Source organism: Mustela nigripes, chromosome 1, assembly GCF_022355385.1.
Source record: "Mustela nigripes isolate SB6536 chromosome 1, MUSNIG.SB6536, whole genome shotgun sequence".
Taxonomy (NCBI): domain Eukaryota; kingdom Metazoa; phylum Chordata; class Mammalia; order Carnivora; family Mustelidae; genus Mustela; species Mustela nigripes.
In genome coordinates this window covers 237,731,747-237,745,506 of record NC_081557.1, presented here as the reverse complement: position 1 = coordinate 237,745,506, position 13,760 = coordinate 237,731,747, and the positions used below count along the sequence as shown (strand labels likewise).

Below are 13,760 nucleotides of genomic sequence, written 5' to 3'. Positions count from 1 at the left end.
CCGTTTGGGAACATTCCTTCCTATAGCTTTTGCACTTTGTTTCCATTAGAGTAATTCTCCATCTCGATCCAGAATAGTGATTTGATGCTAATGATTAACAAGTATCCCAGGAACTGGGATTATGGACATGATTATCTGTTACAAGGGAATGCTGACATCAGGGCAGGGGAACGGTGGATTATACAAAGGTAGAGCATGCAACAGTAAGAAATTACAGAGGAGAGGAAAAAGCAAAAGAAAATAGTGCAAAGGCTTGGCTGCAACTTTAAATATGTCTCTGTCTTCCTCTCACAAATATGGTTGTGATTTAAGAGGAGGATTTTTTTTTTTCTTCAGACCTGACTTGTATTTTTTCACACCAGTGCAACAATTTATAGGGTAAGGTAGACCCTGGGGAGAAGTGCTATGTTACATAAACATATGCTAGCCTGCTTTTCCGACTTGTCTAGATGATGTTACTGGGCTTGGTATGGTTTGGTTTGGTTTGGTTTTAATTTCCAGAAGAAAATAGTGTAGTCACTATGATGAGTGTGCCAGATTAAAAACTAAAAAGCAAAGTACATACATCAGGGATCATTTCATATCACGATGAATACCAGAAGCTTAGTATCGGCAAAACTTTTAAATTTATCGTGGCTTTGCAGACATGCAGCGTAAAGCACTCCCCAACACCATCTGGTCCTGCTCTCCCTGGCCTAAGGGATCTATAAAACTACCGGAGGAAATTGAAGTTAAGGAACAAGCATGTGTTTTACAGAATTTCAGATCTCTTGATTGAGGTTTGTAAAGTCCCTCTGAAAAACAATAAAAATCTTTGTTGAACTCTTTGGTGTCACCCCTGTAGGAAAGGTATTAATAAACTACATTAGTGATACGATTTTCCTAAATTGTGCCATTGACCACTTGGCCACTGGGCCAAGACGATGAATTACTTTACACATGAGGAGTTTCCTGGTTAAAATAGTCTTTATTCATCTATCAGCTTTTAATTACCTAGATGGCATGTGCTCATTTGTGGGTCACAAGACCAGCCCTTGCAGATGGGGTGGGGCAGTATTATGATACAGTAGAGTCTCATCCAAGATGACTGTGCTTAGCCGAGTAGCCTGGAGGGAACAAGGACCCTGAAGTCTGTCACATGTTCTTCAGTAGCCAGCAGTTGGGAACCCATCCAGCAAAACACGCTATTGGTCACCAGGCCTCGTGCCCCTGCAGTAAATGAGACAGGCCAGATTTCCACAGTGCTGAAGGCAGCTGGCGGCATAGCCGCTTCCAAGCCCAAGTAAGGAGAAGCTGTGAGGAAACACTAAGAAACAGGGGCCCCTGGGTGGCTCAGTCAGTTAAGCCTCTGCTTTGAGCTAAGGTCATGATTCCAGGGTCCTGGGATCAAGCCCCACGCCGGGCTCCCTAGTTGGGGGTTGGGGGCCCTACTTCTCCCTCTCCCCCCTGCCTGCTACTCCCCACTGCTCCTGCTCTTTCTCTCTCTCTCTCAAATAGATAAAATCTTAAAAAAAAAAAAAAAACTATGAAGCAGAGAAAGGTGTGGAGAGACAACTATAATAGCAAATCAGGACTTTTTTTTTTTTTTTAAGATTTTATTTATTTATTTGACAATTAGGTAGAGACACAGGGAGAGAGAGAGGAGGCAGGCTCCCTGCCGAGCAGAGAGCCCGATGTGGGGCTCGATCCCAGGACCCTGAGATCATGACCTGAGCCGAAGGCAGAGGCTTTAACCCACTGAGCCACCCAGGTACCCCATATCAGGACATTTTAAAGTTAGAGCTATCTTTAGAGTCGTTGTAACAGCTGACTTTCTGTCGATGAGGTATCTTTAATGACAATACAAGAGCAAACATACTGAGTGTCCAGTGTAGGCCAGGTTCTGTGTTGGGCAATGGAGGATGGAGAGGAATGGAATCTGTTCTTGCCCCTAAGGATCTCATTGCTAATGATGGGATGTTGGTGACATCAACACAAGAGATGATATGGTGGACCCAAAATGCCACGACCATGGGCAAGCCCTAGGAAATTGAACAGAGCCTGCTGTTAGTAGAACAGAGCTTTGCCTGTTCTCTCGAGACCATTCATTCTTGTATTCATTCATTCCATAAACATGGGTTGACTGCTTAATGGTGCCAGACACCATGTCTAAGTAATGGGTTCATGAGGCCAGATCCGCATCAGCAGGTGGGGTGAGGGGACCAGGGAACGGGATGGAGAAACAATCACTAAATCAGGTAACAGATAACTAAAGGATGAAAGACTAATAATCATCTCACAAAGTGATAGGAAGAAAACAGGGTGCTCTGCTATGTGGCAGGACAAGAATGCTACTCCGGGAAGGTCTTTTTGAAGAAGGAATGATTAAGCTAAGACTCAAAGTGATGCATGTTTGAAGAAGAGCATTTCAGGACTGAGAGACCAGCAGGTGCCTGTGCTCCAAGGCAGGAATCCTGGAGCAGAGAGGGTGGGAGAAAGTGCTATGGGGAGTCAATGAGATGGGCAGAGGGCAGATCATCTCCACAAGCTCAGCATTCTTGCTCAGAAGACCAGCGCAGCTTGTTTCTGAGTTACGTGCCAGGGATTCCCTCAGAAAGGCTCATAAAGGAAACCTCAGATGTCACGGTGTGATCTGCTTCAGTAAAGCTCATAATTGAACACAATTCTTGCATTCCCTGTTAGACTAAGATAAAGATATTGTCAGTGAGTGGTCCAAAGCTGCTTTGTTTCATGTTATCACTCAGGCTCCCCAGCACATATCATCTGAACCAAGTGATTTTTTTGGCATATTTTCTGATGCTTAAAAAAAAAACATCAAATAGTTGTAGACGAAATGATAGCAATTTGTTTCTCTCTCAAGTAAAAGACATTGGTGATGGCAGACAGTCAAAGGCTGGTGTGGCACCTGCACAGTCCTCAAGAACCAGGTTCTTGCTCTTTACTGCTCTGCTGACCTCATAATCCAAAATGGCTGCTTCCACGCTAGCCATTTTACCAACATTCCAGCCAATAACAAAAGGAGGAAGAAAGGTTAACCCTTTCTCTTTGATGCTTTCTCCTAGACATGGCCCACCACATTTCCACTTAGATCTCATTGGCCAAGAGCTAGTAATATGGCCACATACAGCTGCAACAAGACAGATGGAGGAATATAGTCTGAGCTAGCAGACCAAGTGTCCAGCCAAAAATCAAGTGTTTGCATCTAAGAAGGGGAGGAGGAATATAGTAGGGAACAACTAGAAGTTTTTGCCATGAAAGTCATTTTTCAGCATAAGCCATTTAACAGCCTTTATAGGTCTTTCTTATAGCAAAGTGCTTTTTGATTTTTTGAGTGTTTTAAAAATGACTTCCGAAAAGAGATGTTTATTATGTGACAGGATGGAGGCATTAACTGATGCTCTGGTGGTACTCATTTTACAGTTTGTAAACATATCAAATCAACATGTATACCTTACACTACATAATGTGATGTGTCAATTGTATCTCAGTAAAGCCGGAAAATAAATTTCAAAATTTTAAAAGTAACTTTCTACACTCTGAGATATAGGTCAGCATATCTCAGAGATTGAATTACTAGTAATCCAACAATTGTTGCTTTCTGAGATGGTTTTTGATGTAAAGAGCATTCACAAAATTCTAAAAAAAAAAATCCTGCAGGAATGATAGAAGAAGTAAACAGGTTAAGATGGTGTTCCCCAACTTATACAACTTATCCAAGAACATCGTAACATTTTAAAATTACATTTCTTATAATAAAAAGAGTATCTGCTTACTACTTCTGCCCCCATTTTTCTACTTTTAACTTTTTTAAAAAAGCACAATAAGGAAGATTAAATTAAAACAAGTTCTGTTCTTAATTAGTTTCACTATTCTGGGAACTAGATCCCTCGAAAATAGAGTTTCAGAGCCACACATATCCTGGTACTCTGGGCTCCCTTTTAGAAAAGATGATTTTGCATGTTCAGTTCTCAGTATATATTGGTATGTAGTAAAATTCAACTTTCTTTTTTAAAAAAAAGTTAACTCACCGCTTCCGGTCCCAGCTCACTCCCTCTCTGTCCCTTTCCTCTGAATATTTTTCTTAATCTTGTCTCATTCCTCCCTTTGCCAGAGGGTGGAGGTACAAAGACTTCTCCTGGCAGGGACAGCTAGATTGAACATCGGTTCCGAGTCCCTCAAAGTGATCACTTCTGCTTCTGCGCATCCCCACCATCCAGAAATGTCCATGGGGGGCAAAAAGCACATAAAGGCTAGGAGCTGCTACCCCATTTGCCTATTTTTTTTCTAGGCTTTGGAACAATTTGCATCTTTTCTACATTTTTTGTTTGTTTATTTGGAGTAGGCCAAGCCAAGGTTTTTCTTTGTCTCTGAGTAATCAAGAGCTTCTGGGAATAATTGCAAACATAGCTGGAGTTTATTCGAAACACTCTTTTTCTTAGTTATTTTCTGGGTGTTCTGCCCTGTCTGTTTTTATGGGGAAACTAATAATTCATCCTGTAGAACAGCCCAGGCAGCTCACTACAACCGAGATTTACAGAGTGCCTAGGTATCAAGACCTATCCTGAATGTTTGTGGTTCATAAGGTGAAAAATAGAGAGTCGTCCTGAGGAGGTTGTGTTGTATGGATTAAAAAAACAGATCAAAGGTAATTATAATGAAGGATGCTAATTATTGTGATCAGGATGCCCAGGGGCTAGTAGAGGACAGGACCCTCAAACCCCAGGCTAGAGTTTAGATAGTTCCTTGGTACTGCCGTTCCTCATGCTGTCCAAGAAGGCAAGTGCAGGAAGGATTCTCCAAGTAGAAAACAGCTCAAGCAAAGAAGGAGTTTGGGGTGGCCATGGAAGGGAAAGGTTGGAGCTAGAACTGAAAAGTTAAGCAAAGAAATCTACTCTAACGTCATTAACATCATTACTTTAAGCCATGGTGGATCACTTTTCATTAAGGAATACATAGTATTCTAGAAAGTACCTGAGACCATAGAATAAACATTTGGGTCAGAGGACATGATAAATCAATGCTAATAATAAGTTAGTCAGAGATGAAAAACATTTTCAATTTTGACATGAATATATGAAAGTCGAAAAATTGCGAGAATTTTTTTCAGTGAAAGTAAGACATCCGAGACCTTTCTCAGGGATAAACATCTCAGAATGTAGAACTTGGCATGTGCATTCCTCTGTCGTTGGGTTTTATCGGAGGGAAGTTTTTACTTCCATCTTGGGTAGTCACTGAAGGAAAGACCCAGAAAATTTGTATGAAAAGAAACAGTACCTAAAAACCTGAAGTTGAGCACTGATTTTTTTTTTTTTTAATGAAAATGATTTCATGAAGAAGATGCTTCCAGGGGACACCAGAAGGCTTATAGACAGAGACAGAGGAGGCAGCACGAGGTGTTATGTGAGCTCATAACTTGGTGAATGGTTTTAAAAAAAAGAAGTGGGAGGTCATGTGATATAAGGATCCTCGCATAGGCAGGGAGGGTTGCTCTACCAAGATATTTCAAAGGTACTGTGGCCAGAAAGCACAATTACACTCTTGGGTCTGACACCCTACTGACCAAATCCAAAAAAAAGCTCATAATGGGATATATAAGCTATATATAATACATGTTTGGACTTTTTCTTTTCCCCAAAACTTGTTAACTCCCTTGGGAAAGCCCTCAATCTTCAAAAATAAGCCCTTCAACACAAAGAAAATGTAAGGTCCCATTCACAGCAACAAGAGAGACTTTAGCCAGTTACATATAGAGGTAGTGAGAAGAAAGCTAGAAAATGAGACAAATGAGAGAAATTTAAAAAAAAAAAAATTGAATAAATAAACATACCATGTTCCTGAAGGGAACAATCACTATTGAATTGTCCCTTCTTCCCAATTAAAGAACCATTTGGGGAAAAAGAAAAAGAAAATACATCTTCTCTGCTTGACTGTAACTGAGCCTAGGAAGATAATCCTAAATGTGGAAAGAGAGGTGAGGGTCTGGTTGAAAATAGTGGCTTTATTATAACTCTCTTGAATGTTTCTCATATCAGTGAAAATTGATGATATTCCTGCTTTATAAAGTGAAATTCATAATTCTGATTTGTGGGAGTAGCTTAGAGTCATTAAGTTCACTTTGGAAAATAGAGGGAAAAGGAGAGAAGTAGCACTACCCCCCTTTCCAAAGGTAATCACTGTTAACACACTAGTCCAGTTTTTTTTCTTAACTCTCCATTTGTACCCTTAACTTGGATTAAATTATTTATTCTTTCAACAATTATGTGTCAAAGGACTATTCTAGTTGCTGGGGATATGGCAGTGAACAAAAGAGAAAACTGCTGGCCACAGGTGCTTATATTTTCCATATAATATATGGAGGGGGACAAAAATCTAAATCTGTTCTGTGGCCCACCAGATGGTAGTAAGGGCCATGGTAGTAAGAGCTGTCGCATAGGGAAGAGCATAGAAAGATCTAATATGGGAGTGGGTGTTACTTTTAAGTGGCGTGGTCATGGAAGGCATCCCTGGAAAGGTGACCTTGAGGAGCGCCTGTGGCTCAGTGGGTTGCTCAGGTGGGTTAGTGGGTGAAAGCCTCTGCCTTCAGCTCAGGTCATGGTCCCAGGGTCCTGGGATCGAGCCCTGCATTGGGCTCTCTGCTCAGCAGGGAGCCTGCTTCCTCCTCTCTCTCTGCCTGCCTCTCTGCCTACTTGTGATCTCTGTCTGTCAAATAAATAAATAAAATCTTTAATTTAAAAAAAAAAAGAAAGAAAGGTGACCTTGAGCAGAGATGAGAAGACATGGTGGGAAGTTAGACCAGGGTGGAAGGGCTGTGCAGTGGGTAGAGTCTGGGTTTGCGGGGGAAGAGGATTTTTGTTCTTGGAATACTTGTAATTTTTTAAACATGTTTTATCTGATAAACACATATGTACATAATTTGCCAGATCCTTTTAAACACTTTTAAGTCTACAGTTTGGTGACATTCTAAGTACACTCAGTGTGCTGCAACCTTGACCACCACCCATGTCCAGAACTTTTCCATCATCCCAAACCGAAACTCCATATGCATTCGTTACTCCCTGTTCCTTCCTCCCCCAACACTGCCCCCCAACTCCGGCCCCGCAATCACTGTTCTACCTTTGGTCTCTGAATTTGCCTATCCTAGGCACTGCAGATACATGGAATCAAAGACGGTATGTCCTTTTGTGTCTTACTTACTTCGTTTAGCTTGTTTCATTTAGCAGGATTCATCTGTTGTAGCATGCGTCCAGATTTTTTTAGGCTGATACCCCATTGCATGTAGTCTATAGATTTATCTATTAAATGTCTCCATTTGTTTATTGATATTTCCACCTTTTAGCTGTTGTGAATGATGCTACTCTGAACATCGACGTGGATTGTGTTATTAAGTAGAGCAGATTGGGTTTGTGAAAGATTGGATGTTTGGGAGGAAAGGGGGGAAGCCTCGTCAGCCTTTTGGCCAGAGCAGCTGGAAGGATGAAGTTTGTATTTGTTGAGATGGGGAAGACTGAGATGATATAGTCTTCTTTTTTAGTGGCATTGCAAAGTATTCATGTATCTAATAAAAGCCTTCAATGTTGGTGGGAGACCTTCCTTCTCTTCCTGCCCATTCTGTATCCTTTCCCAACATCCCCCACCAAAATATGTCATTTCCAGGTATCATACTTTCCCTGATTCACTGAAATATTTCTGTTGGTTCAGATGGGGGAGGAGATAGTTTAACATACCTCATTTTTAATGCATCATGCTTAGCTTTGTTTGCTTTAAGATTTTATTTTTAAGTAATCTCTATACCCAACATGGAGCTCAAAACCCACAACCCCAAGGTCAAGAGTCATACGTTCTACTGACTGAGACAGCCAAGTGCCTCTGTTCCTCTACTTTTTTAACAGAAAAGACAACCTATGTTGAAAAAGGATGATTAAGGAGCTGGATCAACCTTGTCTCCCACCTCCCCAGATCACATAAACACGTAGTTATAACTGCTCCCGGGATAACTCCATGCCAGAACACAAGAAAACCAAGCCAAGTGTCACCACCGCATTTCAGGAGCAGAGTCCCAAGGCTCTGGTGTGTCTGACTTTCGATCTCTCCCAACACTGGGTTGTAAGAATTATTTAGTAAACAGCCCTTTTTCTGAGCACCTGCTTGGTGGTTAAGCACTTTGGTTGTGAGAACTCAGGATACATTTCTTCGTCTTCTAGAGAGTATGGTCTAACAGGAAGACAGACAAGCAACTAGAAAATGGGGGCTAGGTGCCATCAAAATGGAAGCCCAGAGTAAGGTCAGCTCACCCAAGTCTAAGGAAGAAGGTTCCATCCAATGGGAGAATTAAACAGGGGGTCAGAGATGGAAGGGCCCAAGGACAAGAGTGTGCATGGGCACTTTCCAAGAACTGAAACACACATGTGTAGCTAGAGATGAGGGCTGGCTTAAGAGATGGCTCCTGGGAAGCAAACAGAAGTCAAGTAGGTAAGGTCTTAAAATCCTATTAAGGATTTTGTACTGCACCCTCAGGATAGTAGGAAGCCGTGGAATAGGTTGTGCATCCCAGAACTGCTAAAAGATTGTGATTGATCCCCGTAGAGATAATAGAAACCACCAACCTTCCCAGGAAGTGTGTTCACATGCTAACAGAAGCCTCCTGACAGACCGCTGGGATATTTTACCTTTCCCTTTATTTAGGGCTCTTTAAGACAATCCGTTTTCTAATAATTATAGTCTGTGAACAGCATCTTGAACAGCTTGGATAATAAACCCTAATATGGATGTACATCTCTGTAACCAGCTGCATGGTGTCCTGTTCATTTTCACTGATGTTTTCCTATTTAAAAGAACCCACATTTAATATTTGCATTCCCCAGAATTAGTTCCAGGGGATGTGTTAGTAAGCAGAATGTGACAAAAGCATTTCATGTGGATAAACACACTTGGAAACCTTGATTTAAAAAACTGTTCAAGGGTACCTGAGTGGCTCAGTTGGTTAAGCAACTGCCTTCAGCTCAGGCCATGGTCCCAGAGTCCCAGGATCAAGTCCCACATCAGGCTTCCGGCTCTGTGGCGAGTCAGCTTCTTGCTCTGACCTGCTCCCCTCTCGAGCTCTCTCTGACTCTCTCTCTCAAATAAATAAATAAATTTATTAAGTAAGTAAGTAAAATAAAAAACGTTTCAGGGGTGCCTGGTTGGCTCAGTTGGAAGAGCTTATGATTCTTGATCTCAGGGTCGTCTGTTCGATGGTTTGATGTAGAGATTACTTAAATAAAACAATTTGTAAATAAGTAAATAACTGTTCAGTAGGGTTCTTTACAGCAATTTCTCAAAGCCTCAAATATGCTAGTTTGCCATGTGACTCTTAAGGGGGTGCTGCTGTGGTTTCTTTATACCTTTACTAAGCCTTGGGCCATAACATGCTTTTGGGGGCTTGTGCTCTTAGGACTAGTAACCACAGAACTGTTTCATGGGATACTAACCTATATGCAAAAGCTGTCCCAAATTTCAACACATAGTTCCAGAAATTAAATTATCAAATTAACAGGAATGAATGTTTATATCTTTGAAGCACATTGCCAAATACTTTCCCCAAAGGCGAGTATCTCGCCAGTAGGAATATAAATTATCACAAAGAGCTGTTTCTCCCACACCAGCTGTGATAGTGAATTGTTTCAATCTGATCTAATCTGTAGTGTTTCTATGACTACACAGAGGCGCAACACTTTCCCATGTATTGATTACTTGCTGCTGCTTTTGTGAATACCTTCTCTAGTCTTCTGCCTATTTATTGGGATCTTAGCTGTTCTTATGAAGATAAATGGTCTATTTTTATAATCCAGTATGAATGCAGAATTTCATATATTTGTGGCAGTCATTCATTCTCCAGTTTCTTGTTTATCATTTACTTTCTAGTTATGTTCTTTTAGAACATGGGGAACTTAGACATTTTTATGAATCCGTTCTTTAAAACATTTCTTCTTACAACTTTTGTTTTTGTTTTACTGTTCTTAAGCTTAAAAGGCTCTTTTATAAAGCCTTATCTAGACACTTAATAATCACTCCTTGGTTTTTTTGTTATTATTGACATGAACTCTTCACCTCCCTGGAATTTATATTAATTTATCTTGCTGTCCTCCCTCCCCTCTGCAAAACAACTAAGCAAGATTTACAGCACTGTTTTCTGAATAATTTTCCCTTCCTAAATTATTATGCCCCGACAGTCTAATAATTTTTATGAAAAAGATAATTTGTCTCCAGTTCCTAAATTAACAAATATAGATGAATGGCAACTTACTAGTGGTCCCTTACCTTGGTCAGTTTCAGTCTTGAGATGAACATACATTGTGACATTTACAAGCTGACTTACACTGAATTTTGATACTGTGACAAACATGTCCTTCCTTGAAGCTAATAGAGAAGACCACTAGAAAGAAATATCTAGGTATTTGAAGAAATTTGAAAACTAAGTGAAGAAGGGAAAGGTTATCAATCACTGTCCGTAGTAAAAGGAGCTCCTCTACAAACAGCATGAGGTTTAAGTCCTCGTCTACTTTCCAGCTGAGGAAGCAGAGTTACGTCCTGTCCCCAGAGGAGTGTGAGAGCTGGGAAGAGAGAGCAGTGCCAGGACTACTCAGGTCTGTTTATGATCAGTCCTGCTCCAACCAGGGTCCAAGGAGGTAGTCTGAGGAGTAAGAGTCATAGTCCACCAGTCTGACATTTAATGTTGAAAAGGCAGGGTAGAGGAAAGAACCTGGATCCTAAGCTGGGTAGACAGGTAGCACATTTAAAGTCCCTCTCCTACAAGACTGAACTTGGGGGCCCTGATGGGGAGGAAGTGTTTCTCCCCCGGGTGGGAACTAGGTGCGAGGGGACCGCCTCCCGTGGTTCAGAAGGGAAGCCCCTCTTAGCCAGTCAAGCCGCTTGGCCTGCCTCAAATGCAGAGACGCTGGTGTTTTCTCCAATGTGCCTGCTCTTCGAGTTCACACGGAAGTTTCCCAACCGTGCCTCCTCTTTCCTCCGCAACCCGCGTGAGTTCACTTTGGAAGCCCGCGTGGTCAGGCGGGCCCGACGGCAGGATGGCGAGCCGGCGCTGCTGCGCGGAGACAAGCGCTTCTTGTTCCCCACGCAGGCCTGTGCCCTCCACCTTCCGGCTCTGCGGCGACTCAAGTCCCCTGGGAGCCACTTTTGTGGCAGATTCCATTTGGTTTCACAGGGCCTCGAGGAGGGGGCCGTGGGGGCCACTTGGCAGGGCCCACCAGTCTCCCACGTTCGGAGCAATTTACAAACCGCTCTCGGAGGGAGCCCGGCCCGGAACAGGCTGCTCCTGTTACCCGCATTGTCTGCAGGGATCAGGCGCTTTTCCCCCCAGCTGACCTGCCTGCGAGTGGCGAGATGTGAAAAGTTAGAGACAAAAATGGTCTCTCCAGACGGAGGGGGAGCTTTCTTGTACAGAAAGGAAGGAAATACCTCTGTGGGATTTTATTTTTTTTCTCCCCCCTCTTCTTCCAAAAAATACAAAGAGACTCTGTCTTTAATGCGAATGTCGGCTTTAAATCTTTTAGGTTTGGATTAACTCTGCAAAAGAAAAAAAAATCTGACAGGCTTTCAGATATGATGCAGAAAAACTTTTTTCCCCTCAATTCATGTTGTTCATTTGTAAAGCCAAAGGCTGGTGGACTGAATAGTGGGCGCCCGTTGTTCCCCATTCATAGTTAACATTACAATGGTCAGAATTAGCAGCCCAGAGTCTCCACACCACGTTTGCCTTTTCCACCAGCGACATCTAATACAAGGTGGCAAAGGCAAGCGTAAATCTTTCTTCTTTTGCCCCTAAATTAAAATAGATTAAAATTACGCCAAGCAAAGGAGGCATTTTCAGTTGTGGGACTTAAAATCTTATCTGCCCCCCCCCCCCAGAAGGAAAAAGAAATGTGGTCTGGTTTTTTTGTGGGGTTTTTTTGGTATGGGTTTTTGGGGTTTTTTGTTGTTTTTTTTTTTGATGGGGTGTGTGTGTGTGTGTGTGTTTGCAGTTGTTACCTCACTAAAAAGCTTCCTTCAATCTAAACAAAACCCAGTGATTTGATAGACATTTCCTATTACATTGTAATTGTTGGTTTTCACTATTGAAGATGTCAGCAAACATGTTGAAGATCATGTTTTGCTTATAAAATAAAGTGACTTTTATGTGAATATTTTTCACCTTGGTGGTGTCTAGAATATAGGTGCTATTTCACTGAATCCACGTGGCCACATTTATTTTCTGAAATTCTTTTGTAGTAGTATGTTTTTACTTTAAACATACTTCAGAGTTCTTTAATCCTATATGGGGGGAAATAAGACCATAGCATCCTTGAGCTAGCCGCCTTTGTCGATGAGCCCATGTTAATGAAAAAAAAAAAAAAAATTAAGCGAGTTTCTGGTCCTCAGTTGAAAGTCAAAATGAATAGGTAATCTCAAGATTAATAATCTTTGTATTAGATAAGGATTGATTGATTAGGACTGTAACATGTAACTGTGTATTTGCCTGTAAGAATTAAACTCTAGGCCATCTTTAATTCCTGAACCATACCTCGTTTAAAAAAAAAATGCTTATGAATTTAAGCAGAGTGTAAATGGTGTTTGCATTAGTTGGCTGCTTTCTAATGGAGTTATACCAATACATTTATACACTTAAACAGGCACTGCAAATTTATTCTGATAAACAAATAGCCTCAAAGAGAAACAAGATATTTCTTTTGGTTTTATTATATGACATATTCCTTTTAAACTCTGTGGATCTAATTACATACAGAGGGATTTTTGTTCTAATTGCAAACAGCTAATAGATTTATTAATTTTTTAACCATAGAATCATTTTCTTTACAACCTAAAAGATTCTGATATAGTGATTTAGTATTTAATACAAATGAATGAATAGAATTATTTTTAATATACTGTTATTTGGGTTTTACGCACTGCATACTTGGTTTGACTTTTGCAGTAACAGGACATACCGATACAAGTTATGTAAATTCTTGAACAAAAATTAAGATCATTCTGCCTAATATCATAGATATCTTAATTTGATTATACTGTATCATGTTTTATGTGGATGATTTTTTAATATAATGTTATATTTAACAAAAGTTAAGTTAATTTTTTTTGCCAGGAATAGTAAATTTAGTCTACAGCTAGGATTTATTTTACATTTTATAAGAGAATGGAAGCCAGAGTATATTTGAAACTTGCTCCAAAATCTTGATTTTGATATTCTAAATTGTAAGAGAAGGTCAATGTTTATTACTCCGTGAACTGACCACAGTAATAAAAATCTCACATGAAAGTATGAAAAGATTTGGCACATGATAAAACCTTGCTGTATTAGCTGCTTAAGGGGTGGGGGGCGTGGGAAATAAATGTAGTAAAGACACGTTTTAACACATTTGGCTTTTAATTCCAAATTGTGCACAAGGTTGGATTTAAAGTCATTGTATATCCTCTTGCAGAGTGAGTTTTAATTATTTTACTTAAAATCATATAAAAACTGAACATGAATGATGTATGTCTTGGTTATTAAAGCAGTGTTGTTTCTGATCATTTACTCAGGCTGCCATGTTGTTTAGTTCTGGCGTCTTCTGGATGGGCCTGTTGTTTATCCCGGTGGCATCTTTGCTTCTTGATGTGGTGTACAAGGTGTAAGTATAGTACTCAGTTATATACATCAAAATACAGATGCATGTTACTCCTCAGACTTCTCCAGTTGTAACATCAGGTCGAGAATGTACAGTTTACCA

General features: G+C 40.7%; 1 protein-coding gene across 3 annotated transcripts in view; it reads left to right on the top strand.

Moving 5' to 3' along the window:
* ATP8A1 (ATPase phospholipid transporting 8A1) overlaps positions 1-13,760 on the top strand; it is a 234,470-nt gene that overhangs the window by 206,786 nt on the left and 13,924 nt on the right. For all 3 annotated transcript variants that reach the window (XM_059383312.1, XM_059383321.1, XM_059383304.1), the window contains one exon: positions 13,573-13,661. In XM_059383312.1, coding sequence (XP_059239295.1) covers positions 13,573-13,661 — 89 coding nt within the window. The remainder of the gene's footprint in view (positions 1-13,572; positions 13,662-13,760) is intronic.